The sequence below is a fragment of the Coregonus clupeaformis genome, chromosome 3, assembly GCF_020615455.1.
Source record: "Coregonus clupeaformis isolate EN_2021a chromosome 3, ASM2061545v1, whole genome shotgun sequence".
Lineage (NCBI taxonomy): Eukaryota > Metazoa > Chordata > Actinopteri > Salmoniformes > Salmonidae > Coregonus > Coregonus clupeaformis.
Window position 1 is genome coordinate 38,287,236 of NC_059194.1, and position 27,280 is coordinate 38,314,515.

General features: G+C 46.0%; 2 protein-coding genes across 2 annotated transcripts in view; both read right to left on the minus strand.

The window, feature by feature from the left end:
* Positions 1-10,126: 10,126 nt before the first annotated feature.
* LOC121547178 (zinc finger BED domain-containing protein 4-like) lies at positions 10,127-11,177 on the minus strand. The gene is made up of 2 exons (XM_041858318.1): positions 11,001-11,177; positions 10,127-10,796 (listed from the first exon to the last, which is right to left on the minus strand). Exon 2 carries the CDS (start codon positions 10,712-10,714, stop codon positions 10,136-10,138), a length of 579 nt encoding a protein of 192 aa, XP_041714252.1. The 5' UTR covers positions 10,715-10,796; positions 11,001-11,177; the 3' UTR covers positions 10,127-10,135.
* A 2,416-nt stretch (positions 11,178-13,593) lies between these two features.
* The window catches only part of LOC121545074 (muscleblind-like protein 3), a 97,008-nt gene continuing 83,321 nt past the window's right edge, over positions 13,594-27,280 (minus strand). Inside the window, exons 6-7 of the mRNA XM_041855445.1 lie at positions 14,182-14,430; positions 13,594-13,966 (exon numbers count right to left, since the gene is read on the minus strand). Of these exons, the coding sequence (XP_041711379.1) occupies positions 14,374-14,430 (57 nt within the window). The 3' untranslated portion in view covers positions 13,594-13,966; positions 14,182-14,373. The remainder of the gene's footprint in view (positions 13,967-14,181; positions 14,431-27,280) is intronic.

The following is a 27,280-nucleotide window of genomic DNA, read 5'->3' on the forward strand; positions in this document are numbered from 1 at the left end:
CCGGGGACGACGAACGCCGAAGCCTGCCCGAGCAAGGAGGAGGAGCAGCCTCGGCGGCATCCGTGACAGTACCCCCCCCTTGACGCGCGGCTCCAGCCGTGCGCCGACCCCGGCCTCGGAGACGGCCAGGAGGACGCGGAGCAGGGCGCGTGGGATGACTCCGGTGGAACTCCGTCAGGAGGGAGGGATCTAAAATGTCCCTCCTAGGCACCCAGCACCATTCCTCCGGACCGTACCCCTCCCACTCCACGAGATACTGCAGACCCCCCATCCGACGTCTCGAATCCATGATGGACCGGACTGAGTACGCCGGAGCCCCCTCGATGTCCAGTGGGGGCGGAGGAGTCTCCCGTATCTCATTGTCCTGGAATGGACCAGCTACCACCGGCCTGAGGAGAGACACATGGAACGAGGGGTTAATGTGATAATCATTAGGCAGTTGTAACCTGTAACATACCTCGTTCAATCTCCTCAGGACTTTAAATGGCCCCACAAACCGCCGACCCAGCTTCCGGCAGGGCAGGCGAAGGGGCAGGTTTCGAGTCGAGAGCCTCGATCTCCAGGTGCGTACACTGGACCCTCACTGCGGTGGAAATCGGCGCTCGCCTTCTGCCTACGGATAGCCCGCTGCAGATGTACATGCGCAGCGTTCCATGTCTCCTCCGAGCGCCGAAACCACTCATCCACCGCAGGAGCCTCGATCTGGCTCTGATGCCATGGTGCCAGAACCGGCTGATACCCCAACACACACTGGAAAGGGGTCCGATTAGTAGAGGAATGGCGAAGAGAATTCTGGGCAATCTCCGCCCAGGGGATATACCCCGACCACTCCTCCTGCCGGTCCTGGCAATATGATCTCAGAAACCTACCCACATCCTGGTTCACTCTCTCCACCTGCCCATTACTCTCAGGGTGGAACCCGAGGTAAGGCTAACCGAGACCCCCAAGCGTTCCATGAATGCCCTCCAGACTCTAGAGGTGAATTGGGGACCCCGATCAGACACTATATCCTCGGGTACCCCGTAGTGCCGGAAGACGTGGGTAAACAAAGCCTCAGCAGTCTGTAGGGCAGTAGGGAGACCCGGCATTGGGATGAGACGACAGGCTTTAGAGAACCGATCCACAACGACCAGAATGGTGGTATTCCCCTGGGAGGGGGGAAGGTCCGTGACAAAGTCTACCGAGAGGTGAGACCACGGCCGTTGTGGAACGGGAAGGGGTTGTAACTTCCCCTGGGCAGGTGTCTAGGCGCCTTACACTGAGCGCACACCGAGCAGGAGGAGACATAAACCCTCACGTCCTTAGCCAATGTTGGCCACCAGTACTTTTCGCTAAGGCAGTGCACTGTCCGGCCAATACCAGGATGTCCAGAGGAGGGTGACGTATGAGCCCAATATATGAGACGATCCCGAATCTCGAGCGGAACGTACGTCCGCCCCACTGGACACTCTGAAGGAGTAGGGTCGGTGCGTAACGCCCGCTCGATTTCCGCATCGACCTCCCACACCACCGGTGCCACCAGACAAGACTCCGGCAATATGGGAGTGGGCTCAATGGACCTCTCCTCTGTGTCATATCGCCGGGACAGGGCGTCTGCCTTACCGTTCTGACACCCTGGGATGTAAGTGAGCTTAAACACAAACCGGGCCAGAAACATGGTCCACCTAGCCTGACGAGGGTTCAGTCTCCTAGCTGCCCGGATGTACTCCAGGTTACGATGGTCAGTCAGAATGAGAAAAGGATGTTGAGCCCCCTCAAGCCAATGCCTCCACACCTTTAGGGCTTGAACCACGGCTAGCAGCTCCCTGTCCCCCACGTCATAATTACGTTCCGCCGGGCTGAGCTTCTTAGAGTAAAAAGCGCAGGGCCGGAGTTTAGGGGGCGTGCCTGAGCATTGAGACAGTACAGCCCCAATACCGGCCTCTGACGCGTCCACCTACACCTGGAACGCTAAAGCGGGATCCGGATGCGCCAGCACCGGAGCAGAGGTGAACAGGTCCTTCAGTTTACCAAACGCCCTGTCCGCCTCAGCTGACCACTGCAAACGCACTGGGCCCCCCTTCAGCAGGGAGGTGATGGGAGCTGCTACCTGTCCAAAACCCCGGATAAACCTCCGGTAGTAATTGGCAAAACCCAAAAACCGCTGCACTTCCTTAACCGTGGTTGGAGTCTGCCAATTACGCACGGCTGAAACGCGGTCAATCTCCATCTCCACCCCTGACGCGGACAATCGATGGCCCAGGAAGGAGATGGACTCCTGGAAAAACAGACATTTCTCTGCCTTGACATACAAGTCATGCTCCAACAGCCTACCCAACACTCGACGCACCAGGGCTGCATGCTCGGCTCGTGTAGAAGAGTAAACTAGTATGTCGTCAATATACACTACTACACCCTGCCCATGCAAATCCCGGAAGATCTCGTCCACAAAGGATTGGAAGACTGAAGGAGCATTCATTAACCCGTATGGCATGACGAGATACTCATAGTGACCTGAGGTGGTACTAAATGCTGTCTTCCATTCATCTCCCTCCCTAATGCGCACCAAGTTGTAGGGGCTCCTGAGATCCAGTTTTGTGAAGAAACGCGCTCCGTGTAATGATTCCGTCATACTCGCAATCAGAGGAAGTAGATAACTGTATTTCACAGTGATCTGATTGAGACTACGGTAATCAATACACGGGCGCAACCCTCCATCCTTCTTCTTCACAAAAAAGAAACTCGAGGATGCAGGAGAAGTGGAGGGCCTTATGTATCCCTGTCTCAGAGACTCGGCTATGTATGTCTCCATAGCCACCTTCTCCTCTTGAGACAGAGGATACACATGACTACGTGGAAGTGCAGCACCTGCCTGGAGGTCTATCGCACAATCCCCCTGTCTATGAGGTGGCAATCGCGTCGCCCTAGTCTTGCTGAACACGAGTGCCAAATCCTCATACTCAGGAGGAATGTGCAATGCGGGCAATTGGTTCGGACTTTCCACCGTGGTTGCCCCTACGGAAACACCTAGACATCGCCCAACACACTGGTCAGACCACTCCTTGAGAGCCCTCTGTTGCCACGAAATGGTGGGGTCATGGGCGATTAACCAAGGAAGCCCCAGCACCACGGGATACGCAGGAGAGTCGATCAGATATAACTGAATGATCTCTTCATGACCACCCTGCGCTTTCATCTTTAGTGGTGCTGTGACCTCCCTAATCAAACCAGATCCCAACAGACGGCTATCTAGGGCATGAATAGGGAAAGCCACATCTACTGGTAGGAGGGGAATCCCTAACTTAACACAAAAATTACGATCAATAAAATTCCCAGCTGCGCCTGAATCGACTAGCGCCTTATGCTGGGAATGAGATGCAACCTGGGGGAATACTACAGGTATACACAGGTGAACAACAGAGAGCTCTGGGTGAGTTGGGTGCCTACTCACCTGGAATGACTCCCCAGTGCGTGACCTGTTGCCTCGATCCCCTGGAGGCCCTCCCCAGCACCGAACCGCAGTGTGTCCTCTACGGCCACAGTTGGTGCAGGGGACGGCCTCCCTCCGGATCTCTCTCCTCCTCTCTCTAGCGCCAGCACCCCAGAGCTCCATAGGGCTCGGCTCGGAGGTGCTGGGGGATGGAATGGACGGCCCCAACTCCGGACGTCCGCGGGTAGCCAGCAGGGTATCCAGACGGATTGACATGTCCACCAACTGGTCGAAGGTTAGATTGGTGTCCCTGCAGGCCAACTCTCGTTGAACGTCCTCTCGCAGGCTGCACCGATAGTGGTCGATGAGGGCCCTCTCAGCAGTTCCCAACCCTGTACCCTAGACACAGACCTGAGCAACCCACACACTACGGAGAAATCATTTTCTTTTATAGGCCTACTTCAAGTAGTATGCAGCCAAAACAGAAAGATAAATGCGGTCAGAGACCCACTAAAGCAGCAATGCCCCCTCAAGAGTCTGAGCCTGCCTGGCAGGGTTGGTCCAATAAAGCCAAAGCCCCCAGATGGGTGAGCATAATATACAAGGAATTTCTCAAAGCTGCTAATGAGAACCTTGATGACCTTGTACCTAGCCGGTGGGGATTCCGGTGGGGTGCCCCGACCCAGGTAGTGGCAGTGCTGGCAACACTAGCTGCAGTAACCCATGGGGAGGGTGTCACACTTGGACAATCAGAGAGGTGGCAAATTATTGTGGACCTGGTGGCACAGAGATACTTGAGAAAATGGTCACAACGGGGGACCAGTGTGTGTGTGTGTTTCAGGGTAGGGGGGTGTATCTGAGCACCATCAGCTAGGACTTGGTTAATCAAATCTCCACATTCTTGCTCAATTTTGCATGCCTTCTCAAACAGCTACAACTGTATATGCATTCGCACATCAAGTCTTCTCTTGAGTTGGGCTCGGGGATGTATCAACTGTTGAACATTTGAGCTTGTGGTTGTTTGTGGGGAGTGTGTGTGTATGTATCCCACATCTGTTGCTATGGGGTAATGATGATGGGACAATACAGGATGAATCACAAAAATAATAATTGCTTGCCAAAAATTGCTTGCCAAAAATGCCAATCCTGGTTGTAGGTAACAATCCTTCACATGAACTGCCAACATTATTACGCATATAAGATATGGAGGATTTTTTAATATATATGGAATCATGCAGTAAACAAAAAAGTGTTAAACAAAACAAAATATATTTTATATTTGAGATTCTTCAAATAGCCACCCTTTGCCTTGATAACAGCTTTGCACACTCTTGGCATTCCCTCAACCAGCTTCACCTGGAATGCATTTCCAACAGTCTTGAAGGAGTTCCCACATATGCTGAGCACTTGTTGGCTGCTTTTCCTTTACTCTGTCTTCCGAGTAAAGGTCGGGGGATTGTGGAGGCCAGGTCATCTGACGCAGCACTCCATCACTCTCCTTCTTGGTAAAATAGCCCTTACACATCCCGGAGGTGTGTTGGGTCATTGTCCTGTTGAAAAACAAATGATAGTCCCGCTAAGCCCAAACCAGATGGGATGGCGTACCGCTGCAGAATGCTGTGGTAGCCATGCTGGTTAAGTGTGCCTTGAATTCGAATTAAATCACAGACAGTGTCACCAGCAAAGCACCCCCACACCATAACACCTCCTCCTCCATGCTTTACGGTGGAAACTAGACACGCGGTTGGAACCAAAAATCTCCAATATGTACTCCAGACCAAAGGACACATTTCCACCAGTCTAATGGCCATTGCTCGTGTTTCTTGGCCCAAGCAGGTCTCTTCTTCTTATTGGTGTCCTTTAGTAATGGTTTCTTTGCAGCAATTCGACCATGAAGGCGTGATTCACACAGTCTCCTCTGAACAGTTGATGTTGAGATGTGTCTGTTACTTGAACTCGGTGAAGCATTTATTTGGGCTGCAATTTCTGAGGCTGGTAACTCTAATGAACTTATCCTCTGCATTAGAGGTAACTCTGTGTCTTCCTTTCCTGTGGCGGTCCTCATGAGAGCCAGTTTCATCATAGCGCTTGATGGTTTTTGCGACTGCACTTGAAGAAACGTTAAAAGTTCTTTAAATTTTCCGTATTGACTGACCTTCATGTCTTGAAGTAATGATGGACTGTCATTTCTCTTTGCTTATTTGAGCTGTTCTTGCCATAATATGGACTTGGTCTTTTACCAAATAGGGCTATCTTCTGTATACCCTCCCTACCTTGTCACAACACAACTGATTGGCTCAAACGCATTAAGAAGGGTAGAAATTCCACAAATTAACTTTTAAGAAGCCACACCTGTTAATTGAAATGCATTGAAATGCATTCCAGGTGACTACCTCATTAAGTTGGTTGAGAGAATGCCAAGCATGTGCAAAGCTGTCATCAAGGCATGGTGTCACGGTGTCAGTGTAATGCGGTAGATGTAGGCAGGTGCAGGACACAGACCTCAAAGAAAACGTATCTTTACTGAAACACGTAAAGAAACAATAAACCTCCACGCAGGGAGGTAATAACCCGCTCACTAACGACATCCGAAAACAAACAACAAACATGCACAGAACACAATGGGAGCCACAGGGTTAAATAGGGGCGGAGTAATTACAAGATGGGCAACAGGTGTGAAACAATCTGACAACAACAGGTAGACATAGAACATAGATCGGCAGCAGCTAGTACTCCGGTGACGACGAACGCCGAAACCTGCCCGAGCAAGGAGGAGGGGCAGCCTCGGCTTGATCTCCGCGTCAACCTCCCACACCACCGGTGCCACCAGACATGACGCCGGAAGTATGGGAGTGGGCTCCACGTAACTCCCCTCCGTGTCATACAGTCAGGACAGAGCATCTGCCTTAGCGTTCTGGGAACCTGGCCTGTAAGAAAGGGTGAAAACAAAACGGGTGAGAAACATGGACCACCTTGCCTGGCGAGGGTTTAATCTCCTCGCTGCCCGGATGTACTCCAGATTGCGGTGGTCAGTCAAAATGAGTAAAGGGTGTTTAGCCCCCTCAAGCCAATGTCTCCACGCTTTCAGAGCTTCGACCACAGCCAACAGCTCCCGGTCCCCCACATCATAGTTGCGCTCCGCCGGGCTGAGCTTCTTCGAAAAGAAGGCACAGGGGCGGAGTTTAGGTGGCGTACCCGAGCGCTGAGACAGTACAGCGCCTATTCCAGCCTCGGACGCATCCACCTCAACCGTGAAGGCTAAGGAGGGGTCCGGATGAGCCAGCACTGGAGCCGAGGTAAACAGGTCCTTCAGACGACTAAAAGCCCTGTCCGCCTCAGCTGACCACCGCAGACGCACCGCCCCCCCCCTTCAGTAACGAGGTATTGGGAGCTGCTACCTGACCAAAGCCCCGGATAAATCTCCGGTAGTAATTGGCAAAACCCAAAAATCGCTGCACCTCCTTTACCGTGGTAGGAGTCGCCCATCCTCACCCCTGACGCGGACATATGGTACCCCAAGAAAGAGATGGACTCCTGGAAGAACAGGCATTTCTCTGCCTTAGCATACAGGTCATGCTCCAACAGTCTTCCAAGCACCTTACGCACCAGGGACACATGCTCGGCCCGTGTAGCGGAGTATATAAGGATGTCATCAATATACACCACTACCCCTTGTCCGTGCAGGTCCCTGAAAATCTCATCCACAAATGATTGGAAAACTGATGGAGCATTCATTAACCCGTATGGCATGACCAGATACTCAAAATGTCCAGAGGTGGTACTAAATGCCGTCTTCCACTCATCTCCCTCACGGATACGCACTAGGTTGTACGCGCTCCTGAGATCCAATTTTGTGAAGAAGCGTGCCCCGTGCAATGATTCCGTCATACTAGCTATCAGAGGTAATGGATAGCTGTCCTTGATGGTAATCTGATTTAGGCCACGGTAATCAATGCACGGGCGTAACCCACCATCTTTCTTCTTCACAAAAAATAAACTTGAGGAAACTGGTGAAGTGGATGGCCGAATGTATCCCTGCCTCAGAGATTCGGTGACATATGTCTCCATAGCCGCCTTCTCCTCCTGAGACAAAGGATACACGTGACTCCGGGGAAGTGCAGCTCCTACCTGGAGATATATCGCACAATCCCCCGGACGATGGGGTGGTAATTTAGTCGCCCTCTTTTTACTGAAGGCGATAGCCAAATCGGCATACTTGGATGGAATGTGCATGGTGGAAACCTGGTTTGGACTTTCCACCGAAGTTGCCCCCAAGGAAACTCCTAAACACCTCCCTGAACACTGACCGGACCATCCCTTGAGAGCCCTCTGTTGCCATGAAATCGTGGGGTCATGAATGGTTAACCAGGGAAGTCCCAACACCACAGGATACACAGGAGCATCAATCAGATAGAGGCTAATCCTCTCCTCATGACCCCCCTGCGTCATCATCAGCAGTGGAGCGGTGACCTCCCTGATTATGCCTGACCCTAACGGGCGACTATCTAATGCGTGAACAGGGAAAGGTTTATCAACAGACACTGTGGGAATCCCTAGACTACGTGCATACTGGCGATCAATAAAATTCCCAGCCGCGCCTGAATCTACTAGCGCCTTATGCTGGGAATGGGGAGAAAATTCTGGAAACATAATGTCACATATACACATATTAGCAACAGGGAGCTCTGGGTTAGTCGGGGGCCTACTCACCTGAGACGGTCGACCAGTGCTCTGCCTGCTGCCTCGACCTCCTGAGAACCCTCCCAGCACCGACCAGCAGTGTGTCCTCTGCGGCCACACTTGCTGCAGGGGACGGTCCCTCTCCCAGTCTCCCTAACTGCAGCACCTCCGAGCTCCATGGGGGTAGGCTCGGAGGTGCTGGGGGATGGAATGGACAGCCCCCCATCAGAATGTCCGTGGGCTGCCAACAGGTTATCCAACCTGATGGACATGTCCACCAGTTGGTCCAGGTTGAGATTGGTGTCCCTGCAGGCCAGTTCCCGACGGACGTCCTCCCTTAAGCTGCAACGATAGTGGTCGATAAGGGCCCGCTCATTCCATCCCGCGCTGGCTGCTAAAATCTTAAACTCCAGCGCAAAATCCTGCGCGCTCCTCATCTCCTGTCGTAGGTGGACCAGACGTTCTCCCGCCGCTCTCCCTTCAGGTGGATGATCGAATACCGCCCGGAAAATCCTCGTAGCGGACAGTTCTCGAGTCTATACCTCCCCACTCGGCGTTGGCCCACTCAAGCGCCCTGCCCGATAGACAGGAGATGAGGGCGGACACGCTCTCGTATCCCGAGGGCGCCGGGTGAATGGTGGCCAGGTAGAGCTCTACCTGGAGGAGAAATCCCTGGCACCCGGCAGGTGTACCGTCATATGCCCTCGGGAGCGAGAGCCGAATTCCACTGGACCCAGGTGGCAAAGTGGCAGCCAGTGTTGTAGGTGGTTGTGTGGTTGGCAATGGGGAAGGAATACCACCTCTCTCAATTCGTTGCATCATCTGGAACACTCGTTCCATTGTGGCACCGAGATTCTGAAGTACCGTCTCTTGACGTTGGACTCGTTCCTCCATCGTCTCAGTAGATCCAGTTGTTCCTGCTGACTCCATATTGGTGCGTGTTTCTGTCACGGTGTCAGTGTAATGCGGTAGACGAAGTCAGGCGCAGGACACAGAACTCAAAGAAAACATATCTTTACTGAAACACGTAAAGAAACAATAAACCTCCACGCAGGGAGGAAATAACCCGCTCACTAACGACATCCGAAAACAAACAACAAACACGCACAGAACACAATGGGAGCCACAGGGTTAAATAGGGGCGGAGTAATTACAAGATGGGCAACAGGTGTGAAACAATCTGACAACAACAGGTAGACATAGAACATAGAACATAGATCGGCAGCAGCTAGTACTCCGGTGACGACGAACGACGAAACCTGCCCGAGCAAGGAGGAGGGGCAGCCTCGGCAGAATCCGTGACAGGTGGCTATTTGAAGAATCTCAAATATAAAATATATTTTCAATTGTTTAACACTTTTTTGGTTACTACAATATTCCATATGTGTTATTTAATAGTTTTGATGTCTTCACTATTATTCTACAATTTAAAAAATAGTACAAATAAAGAAAAACCCTTGAATGAGTAGGTGTTTCCAAACTTTTGACTGGTAGTGTATATATTAGGGCTGTCAAATGATTAAAATTTTTAATCAAATTAATCAGAATTTTCAGTGGATTAATCATGATTAATCACTATTTGCAATTACACCTGAATCCTAACCATTTTTTTTCTGAAATGCATACCAAAAGATAAATAACAGGACACAGATACATACTTTTCATATTATGTCTGTTTATTAACACAGCCAAATAATGGTGTTTTAAATCAAGCTGAAACATACTACACACCATAATATTTGTCTTTGTAATGTTCCATCACTTCCTCTTTGGCATTCCTCTTAACCAGGATGTACAATTTACAGTATTCAATTGAACAGAAAGCAATAAATGTAGTCAAATCATAACAGTGACCTACCACATTTTTGCACAATTTGAGTCATCTGTGGAAAAAAACATTTTCAATAAAACTTTTAAATCAAACCAAAGAACAATCTTTTACCTTTTCCTCCATTCTTTAATCCAGTTGCTCAAAAATCCAGTTGCTAACTACTATAACATGTTGCACTGAAACTGGTCTTTTTGTTTGAACATCACCTTTCAAATCTACTGAGCTTCATCATCTTTCAGCCAGTTGCTGAGGCAAACTAACTTGTTCACATTTTCTGAAAGTAAAGCTGACCTTTTCTTGTTCACAATGTGACCTGCAACTGAGAAAAGTCGTTCACAGGGAACAGTGGTTGCAGGAGTGGCTAGATATTTGTGAGCTAGTGAGGCCAGCTTCTCATGGGCTCCTGAATGAGATGCCCACCACCTCAAGGGGCAGTCCTCCAATTTAATGGTGGGCTCTGCTCTGTACCTCTGTATGGCAGGTTGGACCTCTTCATCTTCTGATTCTGAATCTGAGCCCATTTGCAGAAGGCTGATTTTCTTCCTGGGTGGCCCATCATCATGTGTCTGTGAAGACCTTCTGGGTGATTCTTGTTGCAGCATCCCTTCAAGTGTGGTCCACACCTCTTCCCTGTCTGTCTTGGGCAGGCATTTCAAGTCTTTGAAACGAGGATCCAAAACTGTAGCAATCTGGAGCCATGCATTGTTGAGCTGTTCTTGACGGGATGCTAGGTCCTCCTTGAACTTGGTCTTGAATCTCACCACATATGCAGGGTCCTCATCACAGGCTTCCATCTTGAGACGCAAGTGGCAGAGAGAAGGTAGTACCACAGAACAGGAGACATAGGCCTCTCCACCCAGGAGCTCAGTTACATACCTACGCACACAAACACACACATGCACACAGAGACAGTGTATTATTAGAACAGTGGTTATCAACATATTATTATTATTATTATTATTATTATTATCATCATCATTATTTTTTACATAGATACATGTTATTGATATTTGACTTGGTTTAATTCATTCCAGAAAATAATCAAAGCGATGTTATTTGATAAGTTACAGACTGATTTACCTGCATGGCTCTAGAAGTGTCTCCAGCCTCTGCAGTTTATCCCACTCTGCTGCGGTCGGCAAAACGAGTTTGTGCTCCTGATTGTCCAGGGCTGCGATGACAGAATCTGACGGCCCAGCAAACGCATGTTTGGCGTTGACATGGTACTTCAAGCTTGAACAGCTCCGGTGAAATTGAAACTCCTTCTTACAAATCTTGCAAATAACCTTGTACTTGTTAACTGTACCATCATCATTCTTTTTATATTTGAATCCGTCAATAGGCCCACTTTGCTCACCTTGCTCCATCTCGCCTCTAGCTCCCAACCACTTTCCTGACCTGAATAATTTGTCACACTGCGCATGCGTGAAATGCGTTAAAAAAATTGACGTAATTAACAGCAAACAACTAATTAACGTCGTTAACGCGCTATTTTTGACAGCCCTAGTATATATACATCTTTTTTAAATAAAGGCCAGACAACAGCGTCACAAGACACCATAACTAAAGTTGGCCGTGTGCAGTAGATCACCTACTGGGTGTCAACAAACAATGGCGATTCAACATGTAGAATCAACTGGAAATGAAAATGACGGCCAATGTTCTGTGGTCAGAGGCAATAGCACAATCAACTGCTGCTTTTTACTGTACAATAGCACGGTCTGTTTTGTCCTTTGTTTGTTGTTTATTCTGGTCTCTATGGTGTGCATTTCTTTTTAAGATTTATTGGAGCACTCATAATGAACTGCTTTCCTTCTTTCCCACTTTGGCCTGACATGTTGGAATTGTTGTTTGAGCCTCACCACCTATTCCCACCCAAGAACATCTGAACATCCACAATGGACACACACATCTGGGAATGACACTGTGAGTAATACTGCGTCTCCACTTGCATTCCACAGGTTAGCCCCTTGAAAGCAACTATCTGCTCGTTATATGGATTGTCTTCTTGGAAAAGCTCTGAACCACATATAAAAATGTTCTCATCCCGAATGCGTTGGACTGCTTTCAGTTCTTCTATAGACAGCGTGCTTTTGGCATACATGCACCTTTGTTTCTCACATTCAACACAGCTGATGGTCGCTCTCACCTTTGCACTGACCATGGCAGCACTCCTCTTTACATGTTCTATATTTGGTGTCAGGATAGAGATAGATTGGGAAACAGTCTTCTTTGCTTCAGAGAACTAAGCCAAGGGGAGGGGTGGAACCAGCCATGACTAAGCATTTTAGGTCTACTATATAAGACCTCTGCATTTTTTGTATTGTTGGGCTCTCAATTAATCACCTACGGGTGGTTCGTTGACCAGCTCCATTATTGCAATAATTAATCGATATTAAAGCATGATTGTTTGAAGAATCTGCAGTCTCTCTTCCTTTTGATTAGAATTTCCACGACACCGGCCACTCACAAGAGCTGCAACAGGATGCATACTCATTTCAAAAGCCTCTTTTACGTCTGGTTGTTTGTTGGCTGTTTCACGTAGGCTTGTCATTGTGCTACACTTCTTCACACGCTTCTCATTTGATTCTTCCATCTTCTCCCTAGCCAGGGCTGTTCCCTGAAGCCCCAAGTTTAGAAGGGAATTAACTCTCTCGGCAGGGTTGGCCCAGCTGTCACCTGGTGCTGTTCTACAGGCGATAAGCATGTCAAGATCCAGTTGAACAAACAGGAGTGTGTGGCATGCTTGAACAGAGGCATATGTGGTTCTGTGGTCTGGCCCACCATCAGATTGAATGATCAAGATTGACTTGTTGAGAGATATATCATCTTCACTGTAGTTCTCTCCTCTGAGGATGCTGAGATTTTCAACTCTGTGTCGAAGGGGGCCGGATGGCTGGAAAACCTTGTCCTTGACAGTGACATGAACTTTCCCATCATAGAATGAACTAGATGGAGATGCTGGGATGTCTGGGATCAACATGACAGATGGTGCAAGTCCACTGATGTGGTAATCATGGTCAGCAGCTGCTATAACTGGCCCACTCACAGGAGCAATGCTTGGATGTCTGCCACTGTATTGATGGTATTTTAGTTTCTGGTGGAAGACGCTTTTCCGCTATGTCACGCAAGTCATCAACTGATATAGCAAAAGGTAAGTACAAGTACTCCCCATGTCTACGATCGTTGACCTGAGCTGTGTATTCATACAAATACTACTGTACTTCATCCCAAAAGGGCTGGAATGAAGATTGTGGTTTGCCATTCAGCTTCCTTAAATCCATGATCAGGTCTGGGTCATCACCAAGGAGGAACAAGAATACTCTCTCATCAAGTAGGCCCTGTTCATCATTGTTTGCTGAACTCTTGTCATCTGTCAGAAACCAATACATTTCTCTCAGGAAGTATCTGTTCACTTTGGCAGCATGTGTGTATTTGTTCAGGAATGCTTTTTGCATTGCTCTAGTGTGGTATGTTGGTATTTCTTTTCTCAGTGTGGAGATGACAGAAGCTTTCCTGGTCTCATGAACGCCATTGCTATGTGAGGATACCTTCCATATGAATGTCAGAGTGCCTAGGTAGTTACATTTACATTTTAGTAGACGCTCTTATCCAGAGCGACTTACAGTTAGTGAGTGCATACATTTTGTTTTTTTCATACTGGCCCCCCGTGGGAAACGAACCCACAACCCTGGCGTTGCAAGCGCCATGCTCTACCAACTGAGCTACACGGGACTACAGGCATACTTGTACAAAGTGAAAGTCAATGGAAGTTTCAAGTTGTCAATCCATTTCCTTCTCTGGAATCTATCTTCAGGAGCAAAGTCCAGTAGAAAGAGGGGGTGGTATTGGGGCACTTTCTCCAAAGCTTGTAAAAGAGTGCTGTACTGGGGGCTGACCAGTCCACATTGTACCATAAAACATCTCTGGTGTACGTAGGGGAGTGGGCTGTTGGTGACGTCTGGTCATTGCTTGATTCACCTTCTCCAAGTGGGATGCATAAGCTGCTATGGACTCTGTTAGATGCACCACATCTTCTCTGAGATCTAATATGAACAAGGAGTACAGGCAGTATTAGTTGAGAGTTTTAAAACATAAAGCTTACACTTACTTTTGAAAATGAACATTTTACATTTCCTGAATAAATGGTGACATTTTACAATATCAGACACAATATGTTTGACATGAATCTACAAGTAGTAGTAGTGTGCCACAAACTTAATTGATATAGAAAAATTACACAATAAATTCATTAAAATACCTGTGAAGTGATTCCGGTGTGCCCAGGGCTGGGATACTGAGATAGAGAGCTGACTGCAATGATCCCGAAGCTGATCTTGACTTAGTTTTGGTGCCTTGTGTCGTGTTTCCTGGTATCTATTGTAGGATCCAAGGCCTTGTGGTAATTGCAGGAATCTGTCTGGTATGGCTAAGCCTCTCTCTTTCAACTTCTCTAGATGGGGGTCCATATACCAGAGTGCTTTTGATAATCAGGTAACGAATGTCCATTCTATATGGACATGAAAAATAGGAGAAATATTACATTTCAGCCTGATTATCAGATTATTATTATTAATACACAAATTAACATTAATGAATATTATTCACATAAGATATATAATCGAATGCAATATTCTATCATATTCAAAAATTATTGGAAAAAAAGTAATGTATGAATGTATTATCAGTTAATTAATCTACTTAATTGTATAGCCTAACAAGGTTTTAACAAATGAAGACAATACAAATATAAAGGCCTATCATAGACTACCCTTTCAAGGAAAAATATGCTATTGCTAATAAAGGGCAATCATTCGAATTAGGTCAAATGAATGTAACAGTGGAAAACACTTGTCATTTAATGTGATGTATAGGGTAATAGAGTAGACTATTTAAAATATATACAGTTGAAGTCGGATATTTACAACACCTTAGCCAAATACATTTAAACTCAGTTTTTCACAATTTCTGACATTTAATCCTAGTAAAAATTCCCTCTCTTAGGTCAGTTAGGATCACCACTTTATTTTAAGAAGGTGAAATGTCAGAATAATAGTAGAGAGTGATTTATTTCAGCTTTTATTTCTTTCATCACATTCCCAGTGGGTCAGAAGTTTACATACACTCAATTAGTATTTGGTAGCATTGCCTTTAATTGTTTAATTTGGGTCAAACGTTTCGGGTAGCCTTCCACAAGCTTCCCACAATAAGTTGGGTGAATTTTGGCCCATTCCTCCTGACAGAGCTGGTGTAAATGAGTCAGGTTTGTAGGCCTACTTGCTCGCACACACTTTTTCAGTTCTGCCCACAAATGTTCTATAGGATTGAGGTCAGGGCTTTGTGATGGCCACTCCAATACCTTGACTTTGTTGTCCTTAAGCCATTTTGCCACAACTTTGGAAGTATGCTTTGGGTCATTGTCCATTTGGATGACCCATTTGCAACAAAGCTTTAACTTCCTGACTGATGTCTTGAGATGTTGCTTCAATATATCAACATACTTTTCCTTCCTCATGTTTCTATCTATTTTGTGAAGTGTACCAGTCCCTCCTGCAGCAAAGCACCCCCACAGCATGATGCTGCCACCCCCGTGCTTCACGGTTGGGATGGTGTTCTTCTGCTTGCAAGCTGCCCCCTTTTCCCTCCAAACATAACGATGGTAATTATGGCCAAACAGTTCTATTTTTGTTTAATCAGACCAGAGGACATTTCTCCAAAAAGTACAATCTTTGTCCCCATGTGCAGTTACAAACCGTAGTCTGGCTTTTTTATGGCGGTTTTGGAGCAGTGGCTTCTTCCTTGCTGAGCGGCCTTTCAGGTTATGTCAAATTAGGACTCGTTTTACTGTGGATATAGATACTTTTGTTTCTGTTTCCTCCAGCATTTTCACAAGGTCCTTTGCTGTTATTCTGGGATTGATTTGCACTTTTCGCACCAAAGTACGTTAATCTCTAGGAGACAGAACGTGTCTCCTTCCTGAGCGGTATGACGGCTGCGTGGTCCCATGGTGTATATACTTGCGTACTATTGTTTGTACAGATGAACGTGGTACCTTCAGGCATTTAGAAATTCCTCCCAAGGATGAACCAGACTTGTGGAGGTCTACAATTCTTTTTCTGAGGTCTTGGCTGATTTCTTTTGAGTTTCCCATGATTTCAAGCAAAGAGGCACTGAGTTTGAAGGTAGGCCTTGAAATACATCCACAGGTACACCTCCAATTGATTCAAATGATGTAAATTAGCCTATCAGAAGCTTCTAAAGCCATGACATAATTTACTGGAATTTACCAAGTTGTTTAAATGAACAGTCAACTTAGTGTATGTAAACTTCTGACCCACTGGAATTGTGATACAGTGAATTATAAGTGAAATCATCTGTCTGTAAACAATTTGTTGCAATTGCACAAAGTAGATGTCCTAACCGACTTGCCAAAACTATAGTTTGTTAACAAGAAATTTGTGGAGGGTTGAAAAACGAGGTTTAATGACTCCAACCTAAGTGTATGTAAACTTCCGACTTCAACTGTATATAATTAAACAATGATTGACAATAAATGATTGTAATCAAATTACAATGTTGATGTATAATAATGAGTTTATTACCTGAATGCATCTCTATAGCCTATAGGCATTAACAACATATTAATACAAATATGATTAGGCCTTCTAAAAAGAGGGTCAATCAAGTTAGGTCTGCCAAATTAATGTAGCCACCCCCCCCCAAAACAAACAAGAAATAACACACACAAAAAAACAGAAAACTTGAGCGTGCATAACTATTCACCCCCCAAAGTAAATACTTTGTAGAGCCACCTTTTGCAGCAATGACAGCTGCAAGTCTCTTGGGGTATGTCTCTATAAGCTTGGCACATCTAGCCACTGGGATTTTTGCCCATTCTTCAAGACAAAACTGCTACAGGCCCTTCAAGTTGGATGGGTTCCGCTGGTGTACAGCAATCTTTAAGTCATACCACAGATTCTCAATTGGATTGAGATCTGGGCTTTGACTAGGCCATTCCAAGACATTTAAGTGTTTCTCCTTAAACCACTCAAGTGTTGCTTTAGCAGTATGCTTAGGGTCATTATCCTGCTGGAAGGTGAACCTCCGTCCCAGTCTCAAGTCTCTGGAAGACTGAAACAGGTTTCCCAAAATAATTTCCTGTATTTAGCGCCATCCATCATTCCTTCAATTCTGACCAGTTTCCCAGTCCCTGATGAAAAACATCCCCACAGCATGATGCTGCCACCACCATGCTTCACTGTGGGGATGGTGTTCTCGGGGTGATGAAAGGTGTTGGGTTTGCGCCAGACATAGCATTTTCCTTGATGGTCAATTTTAGTCTCATCTGACCAGAGTACCTTCTTCCATATGTTTGGGGAGTCTCCCACATGCCTTTTGGCGATCACCAAACGTGTTTGGTTATTTCTTTCTTTAAGCAATGGCTTTTTTCTGGCCACTCTTCCGTAAAGACCAGCTCTGTGGAGTGTACGGCTTAAAGAGGTCCTATGGACAGATACTCCAATCTCCGCTGTGGAGCTTTGCAGCTCCTTCAGGGTTATCTTTGGTCTCTTTGTTGCCTCTGATTAATGCCCTCCTTGCCTGGTCCGTGAGTTTTGGTGGGCAGCCCTCTCTTGGCAGGTTTGTTATGGTGCCATATTCTTTCGATTTTTTAATCATGTATTTAATGGTGCTCCGTGGGATGTTCAACATTTTTTTTAGGGGATTCATAGCAAAGGGGGTGAAAACATATGCACACACCACTTTTCCTTTATTTATTTTTTAGAATTTTTTGAAACAAGTTCTTTTTTTAATTTCACTTCAACAATTTGGACTATTTTGTGTATGTAGCTCAGTTGGTAGAGCATGGCCCTTGCAACGCCAAGGTTGTGGGTTCGATTCCCATGGGGGCCAGTATGAAAAATGTATGCACTCACTAACTGTAAGTCGCTCTGGATAAGAGCGTCTGCTAAATGACTAAAATGTAAATTAAGTCCAAATAAAAATCCATTTAAATTACAGGTTGTAATGCAACAAAATAGGAAAAACGCCAAGGGGGATGAATACTTTTGCAAGGCACTGTACATGGGTAGATAATTAGAGCCTATTGAGCCTCCAATCCTTGTAATCTCAGACACCTGGCACATCTGTCCACAAGAGATTACAACTTGGTGACAGTTATTACTGAATCGGATGCAGCTGAGAAGAAACTAAATCAAATCAAATTTTATTTGTCACATGCGCCGAATACAACAGGTGTAGACCTTACCGTGAAATGCTTACTTACAAGCCCTTAACCAACAATGCAGTTCAAGAAATAGAGTTAAGAAAAATATTTAATAAATAAACTAAAGTATAAAATAAAATAAAAAGTAACAATAAAATAACAATAACGAGGAAGCTCTTTTTGGTCATAAGAGACGGTAGCAGCAACATTATGTACAAAATAAGTTACAAACAATGTGAAAAAACACACAAAATAGCACAGTTGGTTAGGAGCCCTTAAAACAGCAGCCATTCTCTCCGGCGCCATTGAATCTAAAACGAAACAGTAAATTGGTGAATTTAGTGGAAACTTTTACAGACTGAGTTATTACAATTAACTACAATACTTGTTACAGTGTAATGAAGTGTTACCGAAGACTCCGATCCAAGTGTTCTGACCTCAATGGCAGTCAAGCACCCTAGTTAACTGGCTAAAGTTGTCTAGCTACTTGCAGACACAAATGAGAGAACACTTCACTCTGACCATTTTACTTGCCCTGGCAAGCTGGTTAGGCTGTTTTCATGTTATCTAGAGCGTTAGTGACTAACTGCACTACTGACAACAATTTAATTGTAAAAAATTGCTGACGTTTACTGACACCGGCCATATTCAATAGGTGTTGCATGTTTGTAAATTCATCACTTATTCTGCGCTCTGGCACACAGACGAGAGTGCTCTGAATTCGGAGTAGATGTCAAGAGTTTATGAACACACCATAATCTATAAACAGAATTACTGTTTTACCTCAATTAGCTACGAAATCTCATTCCACTACTGGACCAGATTCTTCTTTATGTCCAAACTCGGCGGTCCTCACTGCAGGTAGTTCATCCTTCACTCTCCTCAGGTTCCATCTCTGAGCTACTGGAGGATGTATCCTTCTTTTTTCACTTGATGCCAACCTTCCTCACCAAATCCCTCTACACTCAGGCCGTATCTAGACTTGACAGTTCATGCAGCTTTAGTATTCTGATCATAGAGTTCTGATCATGGAATTCTGAATGGGTCATGCGTCTACACCTACATTTAAATGTGTCTACCATTTCCACAGTGTGTCCGGATTCCCTTTACCTGTCATTATGCATTCTACAAACAGCGGAATAGGCCAAATATGATAACAGAACAACAACTGATGGTAGTAGCTAACTACCGTACCTAATTAGCCAGCTAACCTCTGTAGCTAGCCATCAAGCTAGCAAGCAACGCTAAAGGGATTGCAAAAGGGTTTGCATAACTCTAGCCAAAAAAAAAAAAACGTTTTTCTAAATATTAGCTTGCTGGCTAGCATTTATGAAGCCAGCAAACGTTCCTCACATACTAGGAAAGTATTTCCTCCAATGTTATAATGAAAAGGTGCCTCTCGGTCCCAAAACACACGTTTTCTGGAGACTTGTGGGAGGAGTGCTGATGATGTCGCCAACTGTATGTGCTTTCAGTAGCCTGAGTGCTGAGGATGTCGCCCACTGTATAAGCTTTCAGTAGCCTGATTGCATCCAGATGGAGGGGAAATCCGCACACAATGCATCCATGACCATCTCCTGAAGTGGTCAGCCAGATCTGAACACAATCAGACCATAAAGCGACTTTTGTGCGTCTAGACCCATCTTTTCAATGTGATCTTCGTATTCTGATAGCAGAAGTTGCATGTAAGTGTCAAGTGTAGACACGACCTCAGCTCCTTCTTGGCGGTCATCACTGTACCTGCCACTGCAGTTAATTCAACCTCACTCTCATCGCATTCAATTTCCTTCTGTAGCTCTTCCAAAAGTTCTGTGTTATCCTCCATTCCATATTCACTCAAAACATATTCCACTTCTTTTTTTCTTGTCCACCATCTTATCCTTCATCAGAACTTCCAGAAGACTTGTGCAATCCCCCACTCCATAATTACACTCTTTCCTCCTTTTTTTTGCTGTCCGCCCTTCATGAAATCCCTAGTTTGAAAGCAACTGTTTTCTGAAAGCTGTGCAGTGGCATCGAACCGAAATATTCCTTTGGGGAAGCTCCCAAGCCATCAAGACCCACGCCTCACGCTATTAGCCATTCGATAGCCAATGGGCTCTCAGCAACGCTTTCACCGCCGCATTCGAGGAGAAGCAGTCTGCCTGCCGCAGTGCCGCGTCCAACCAGCTAGTACGATTGACTGAGAGATAGCAAGCTAAATGCCACGCTACATGTAAACTAAGCAAGCTAGCTAACAAATTAGATATGGTTCTAAAGTGAAGACAACGACTTAGTAAGGTAGCTAGTTACTATAATGTATCTATCTGGCTATGATGTGTTCATCTGATCCTTTCCAGAATATCAACAAAATTACTTTTATTCCAATATTGGGTGCATGTCCTTCCATATAAAACAGCATGCACCAGTATCATGAACGGTAAAAGGTAATTGACCTAATGGTAAATGCTAACTCTGAAATATTGTCATGTCTAGCATAGTGGTGTGTATTCATGGGTGCCAAGAGAAGCCAGTCTTCCCCCAAAAAATGACCAAGAAAAAAAAATATATATATATATATTTCGAATGTGGTGGGAAAATTATGACATAAACTTATGAATTGTTTAAACCTGGCTATATGATTGTGTGTATTGGTTGCTATATTGAAATACATATTTGCTATACAGTGGGGGGAAAAAGTATTTAGTCAGCCACCAATTGTGCAAGTTCTCCCACTTAAAAAGATGAGAGAGGCCTGTAATTTTCATCATAGGTACACGTCAACTATGACAGACAAAATGAGATTTTTTTTCTCCAGAAAATCACATTGTAGGATTTTTAATGAATTTATTTGCAAATTATGGTGGAAAATAAGTATTTGGTCAATAACAAAAGTTTCTCAATACTTTGTTACATACCCTTTGTTGGCAATGACACAGGTCAAACGTTTTCTGTAAGTCTTCACAAGGTTTTCACACACTGTTGCTGGTATTTTGGCCCATTCCTCCATGCAGATCTCCTCTAAGCAGTGATGTTTTGGGGCTGTCGCTGGGCAACACGGACTTTCAACTCCCTCCAAAGATTTTCTATGGGGTTGAGATCTGGAGACTGGCTAGGCCACTCCAGGACCTTGAAATGCTTCTTATGAAGCCACTCCTTCGTTGCCCGGGCGGTGTGTTTGGGATCATTGTCATGCTGAAAGACCCAGCCACGTTTCATCTTCAATGCCCTTGCTGATGGAAGGAGGTTTTCACTCAAAATCTCCACGATACATGGCCCCATTCATTCTTTCCTTTACACAGATCAGTCTTCCTGGTCCCTTTGCAGAAAAACAGCCCCAAAGCATGATGTTTCCACCCCCATGCTTCACAGTAGGTATGGTGTTCTTTGGATGCAACTCAGCATTCTTTGTCCTCCAAACACGACGAGTTGAGTTTTTACCAAAAAGTTATATTTTGGTTTCATCTGACCATATGACATTCTCCCAATCCTCTTCTGGATCATCCAAATTCCCTCTAGCAAACTTCAGACGGGCCTGGACATGTACTGGCTTAAGCAGGGGGACACGTCTGGCACTGCAGGATTTGTGTCCCTGGCGGCGTAGTGTGTTTCTGATGGTAGGCTTTGTTACTTTGGTCCCAGCTCTCTGCAGGTCATTCACTAGGTCCCCCCGTGTGGTTCTGGGATTTTTGCTCACCGTTCTTGTGATCATTTTGACCCCACGGGGTGAGATCTTGCGTGGAGCCCCAGATCAAGGGAGATTATCAGTGGTCTTGTATGTCTTCCATTTCCTAATAATTGCTCCCACAGTTGATTTCTTCAAACCAAGCTGCTTACCTATTGCAGATTCAGTCTTCCCAGCCTGGTGCAGGTCTACAATTTTGTTTCTGGTGTCCTTTGACAGCGCTTTGGTCTTGGCCATAGTGGAGTTTGGAGTGTGACTGTTTGAGGTTGTGGACAGGTGTATTTTATACTGATAACAAGTTCAAACAGGTGCCATTAATACAGGTAACGAGTGGAGGACAGAGGAGCCTCTTAAAGAAGAAGTTACAGGTCTGTGAGAGCCAGAAAATCTTGCTTGTTTGTAGGTGACCAAATACTTATTTTCCACCATAATTTGCAAATAAATTCATAAAAAATCCTACAATGTGATTTTCTGGATTTTTTCTCCTCAATTTGTCTGTCATAGTTGACGTGTACCTATGATGAAAATTACAGGCCTTTCTCATCTTTTTAAGTGGGAGAACTTACACAATTGGTGGCTGACTAAATACTTTTTTTCCCCCACTGTATGACATGTTTTATAACTAGCACCCTTTGTGCTCACAGGAGGAGGAAGTTTCAGTGTGTGTGTGTGTTTGTTAGCAGACAATACCCAAGAGAGAACCTTGAGCTTCTTGGGTGAATGCCCAGAAATAGCCTCTGAGAACTTTATCAGGAGCAGGTGTCTTGCTACACATTCTCTTTCGCACCCAAACCTCCTCCCTTGTACTTTTCTTTCCTGCTGCCAGGACCATTCAGCTGCCTGGCTCAGAACCAGTCCTGCCTTGCCCAGTCCACTCCTGCTTCTTGCCCCCACTGTGCTGGGTAACACAGAGTCACAAACCATAACAGGCTGGAAAGGTAAGTGAAACAAGTTGTCAGTGAGTTTCAAGATAGTAGGTAGCCGGCTATGCAGCCTCAAAGACAACAATAGGCACAGAAAAAGAGCAAGGACAACATTTCTAACCAGTATGCCTTCCCACCATCAGGGCACAGGATAGGGGAAGTGGCTTCTAGCTTTATACCTGCCTCCATAAGGCTACTGAGTGAGTGCTGTACTCTATCCTCTCTGTCCTCCTAGGCACCCTGGCTGCCTATTTAGGGATTTATTGATACATGTATTAATAAGCTACACCCTCATGCACTGTATTTTATTTGCTAATGTACACATGCCCTGTTTTTTTTATGTAATAATGCACTGTTATGTCTGTTTTACATTAAAGTGTGCTTGATGTATCTGACACTACAAATTAAGTTCACTCTGGGAATATAAAGTTAGTCATGCATGCTATGATGTGTTTCCAATAGCCTTAACTTGAATATTGAATCCATTTGCCACGTGAGTGCTGCAACAGGACTGTGCTGTTTATCTCCACCACAAGCTATTTACTTATGTACAAGGCACATTCTTATTACTCTTCCATGCTGGCAACAATTCTGTTCTCTCCCCATATGTACAGTGACTTGCAAAAATATTCATCCCCCTTGGCGTTTTTCCTATTTTGTTGCATTACAACCTGTAATTTAAATTGATTTTTATTTGGATTTCATGTAATGGACATACACAAAATAGTCCATATTGGTCAAAATAGTCCACAAAAAATGTCTGCAGCATTGAAGGTCCCCAAGAACACAGTGGCCTCCATCATTCTTAAATGGAAGAAGTTTGGAACTACCAAGACTCTTCCTAGAGCTGGCCGCCCGGCCAAACTGAGCAATTGGGGGAGAAGGGCCTTTGTCAGGGAGGTGACCAAGAACCCAATGGTCACTCTGACAGAGCTCCAGAGTTCCTCTTTGGAGATGGGAGAAACTTCCAGAAGGACAACCATCTCTGTAGCACTCCACCAATCAGGCCTTTATGGTAGAGTGGCCAGACGGAAGCCAGTCCTCAGTAAAAGGCACATGACAGCCCACTTGGAGTTTGCCAAAAGGCACCTAAAGGACTCTCAGACCATGAGAAACAAGATTCACTGGTCTGATGAAACCAAGATTTGAACTCTTTGGCCTGAATGCCAAGTGTCACATCTGGAGGAAACCTGGCACCATCCCTACAGTGAAGCATGGTGGTGGCAGCATCATGCTGTGGGTATGTTTTTCAGCAACAGGGACTGGGAGACTAGTCAGGATCGGGAGAAAGATTAACGTTGCAAAGTACAGAGAGATCCTTGAAGAAAACCTGCTCCAGAGTGCTCAGGTCCAGGTTCACCTTCCAACAGGACAACGACCCTAAGCACAAAGCCAAGACAACGCAGGAGTGTCTTCAGGACAAGACTGAATTTCATTGAGTGGCCCAGCCAGAACCAGGACTTGAACCCGATCGAACATCTCTGGAGAGACCTGAAAATAGCTGTGCAGCAACACTCCCCATCCAACCTTACAGAGCTTGAGAGGATTTGCAGAGAAGAATGGGAGAAACTCCCCAAATACAGGTGGCGAAGCTTGTAGCGTCATACCCAAGAAGACTCGAGGCTGTAATCACTGCCAAAGGTGCTTCAACAAAGTACTGAGTAAAGGGTCTGAATATTTATGTAAATATGATATTTCAGTTTTTTATTTTTAATACATTTACAAAAAATTAAAATACCTGTTTTTGCTTTGTCATTATGGGTTATTGTGTGTAGATTGATGAGGGGGAAAAAAGTATTTAATACATTCTCGAATAAGGCTGTAAGGTAACAAAATGTGGAAAAAGTCAAGGGGTCTGAATACTTTCCGAATTGTGAAAGTAAATTGTCCCAATACTATTGGTCCCCTAAAATGGGGAGACTCTGAATGCAGCTGCCGCTTCAGCCGATGCAGTTTATCATGGCACACTTTGTTTTATCACAGTTAACATATTTTTTTTCACTCATCACTGCTTTCTCTATCAGAAAGTAGGATGGCCCTCTTCAATGTCACATAGGTCTAAACATTGCATTATGTTAATTGATAAAGCCCTTTTGCAAAAACTCCTGCATTACCTAATGTAGTTATTAACCTATAGAAGTACGAGATACCATACCCGGTCACAGGGATGGCTAATTCTTGATATTCAGTTTGTTACTACAGATTTAGATAAGACAGCTTTTAATTTCTTCGCACCTCACAATCTTCAGAATATCCTACAGTTGGATGCATTGGTGACCTCCGGGCAACTCAGATTGTTGGCTGAGGTCGTTTTTTAATGAGGAATGTGCTTGTTTTTCATGATTGTTTATAGTTTTTTGTGTTTTTCTTGTTGTATTTCCTAAACTCTTATGCTGCCTTGATTGTGTAATTATTGTGTAATTGTTGAGATGCAGGTCTCCCTGGCAAAGGGACCTCAATTTCACTCCCTGCTAAAATAGAAGTGAAATACAAAATAAGTGAAATGCACATAAAATCAACAGTGTAATGTTTGAATTCGGTCTTGTGTCAGGTGAACTGTTGGATCCTTAACTTTGCTCTTATAATTTCCCCATAATATCCAGTGATATCTCAGTTTCTACCATTTTAAGACAATTAGGTCTTGATCTAACTTAATGAAGAAGAAAAATGACACACAAACCACAAAGAAAAATCACAATTTAAGTGCTTATTAAAAAGTAAAACAAAAATAACTGAAGTTATACATGTATGTATATCTATATATTTATATATAACGGAAATATTTGGCATGTAGCACAGTTCTCTAGCACATACAAGCACAACAAGCTAAATAGAAAGTGAAAGAGCATTTTCTGTCAAGAACAGAAGAGGACCCAAGAGCGCAAGTTCAAATTCAGAGTTCTTTATTCAAGGTTACAGGCGGGAAGAGGAGTCCCAGGGGTGTCAGGGGTCTTTCAGGGTCCTCCTGTGGGTACCTGTGCTCCGGGGGTCACCAAATGTCCGGGGGTGTCCAGTCCAAGTGCTTAGTGTGTGTGTTCCCCAGTGATGGAGCGGCGTATCGGGCTGAGGGTGGTGAAACGTCTGGGCACGCTCATCTGGTGGTCGGAGACCGGAGGGGCTGAAGATCGGAGAGTAGTCGAGGTCCCGAAGGCAGGTTGGGATAGACGGGGCAGTAGAACAAGGAGGCAGTCAAGAAAGGATCGGTATCACAAACAGGAGTCAGAGCGCAGACAGGCAGGTTACTGGTCCGGGTTTGAAGACGATCTGACAGGGCTTGGCTGAAAAACAGGGCTTGATATACTGGGAGAGGTAGTGGGGAAATGCAGTTCAGCTGGCAGAGTAATAGAACAGAGTGAGGCAAGGTGAGGATGGTGAGTGGGAAATGCAGTGCAGCTGGCCAGGTAACAAGAGCAGAGCAGGGCAGGTGGAGCTAGTTAGGCTGAGTAGAGAGAGGGAGGTGAGCAGAGTGGAAGATAATTGAATGCAATTAATGTTGCTACCAGGGAGAGAGAGTGCTCATGACAGGACCCCCCCCTCCAAGGGACGGCCCCAGAAGTCCCAAGAACAACATCATGCCGGGAGGGTGGAGGGGAGCAGGCGGCGGGTCAGAACTCCTCCGAGCGGTCCGAGTGAATCTCCTCATCCTCAGAAGGAGCTGGAGGGTCACGGTCGGGAGACAGGACAGGCACTGAGACAGGAGCAGGGCGGGCCGGACGGCTAGGAACCCCTCTTGGACGGCCCCTACGGATTGCAGGCTGATCAGGATGTAGTCGGTGGAAGTCAGTGATAAGGGTCCGGTCCACTATCCTCCTGGCCGGGATCCAGGTCCTCTCCTCTGGACCATATCCCTCCCAATCAACGAGGTACTGGAGACCCCTACCCCTTCGCCTAGAGCGGAGCAGCCGCCGGACGGTGAAGACAGGACCGCCATCTACGAGGCGCGGAGGAGGTGGCGCCGGAGCTGCAGGGACCAGGGGACTTTCATGGACCGGCTTGACCTTGGAGACGTGGAAGGTGGGGTGGACCCGCATGGAAGCGGGCAACTGAAGTCGGACCGCCGTTGGACTGATGACTTTCTGCACAGGAAAAGGACCAATGAAGCGAGGGCCAGCTTTCGTGATACAACCCGCAGCGGCAGATCCCGGGCAGACAGCCAGACCTTCTGACCAACCCGGTAAGTAGGTGCTGGGGTCCTCCGTCGGTTGGCACCGACGGCGTAGCTGGTTCCAGACTTCAGGAGCACAGTGCGAGCCTGGGCCCAAGTGCGGCGGCAGCGGCGGGCATACGCAAGAGCAGACGGACAGGTGGCATCCGCCTCCTGGCTGGCAAACAGTGGAGGTTGATACCCGTAGACACACTGAAAGGGGGAGAGCCCGGTGGAGGAACTGGTGAGTGAATTATGGGCATATTCCACCCAGAGCAGGTGTTGAGCCCAGGCCCGGGGATTTTGGGAAGCCACACACCTCAGTGCCTTCTCCAGCTCCTGGTTCATGCGTTCAGTCTGGCCGTTTGACTGCGGGTGGAATCCAGACGATAGGCTGGCGGTGGC

Bases quoted from the DNA above. Each gene is read 5' to 3' on its own strand.
- LOC121547178 (XM_041858318.1), bottom strand. From the start codon at position 10,714: ATGGAAGCCTGTGATGAGGACCCTGCATATGTGGTGAGATTCAAGACC.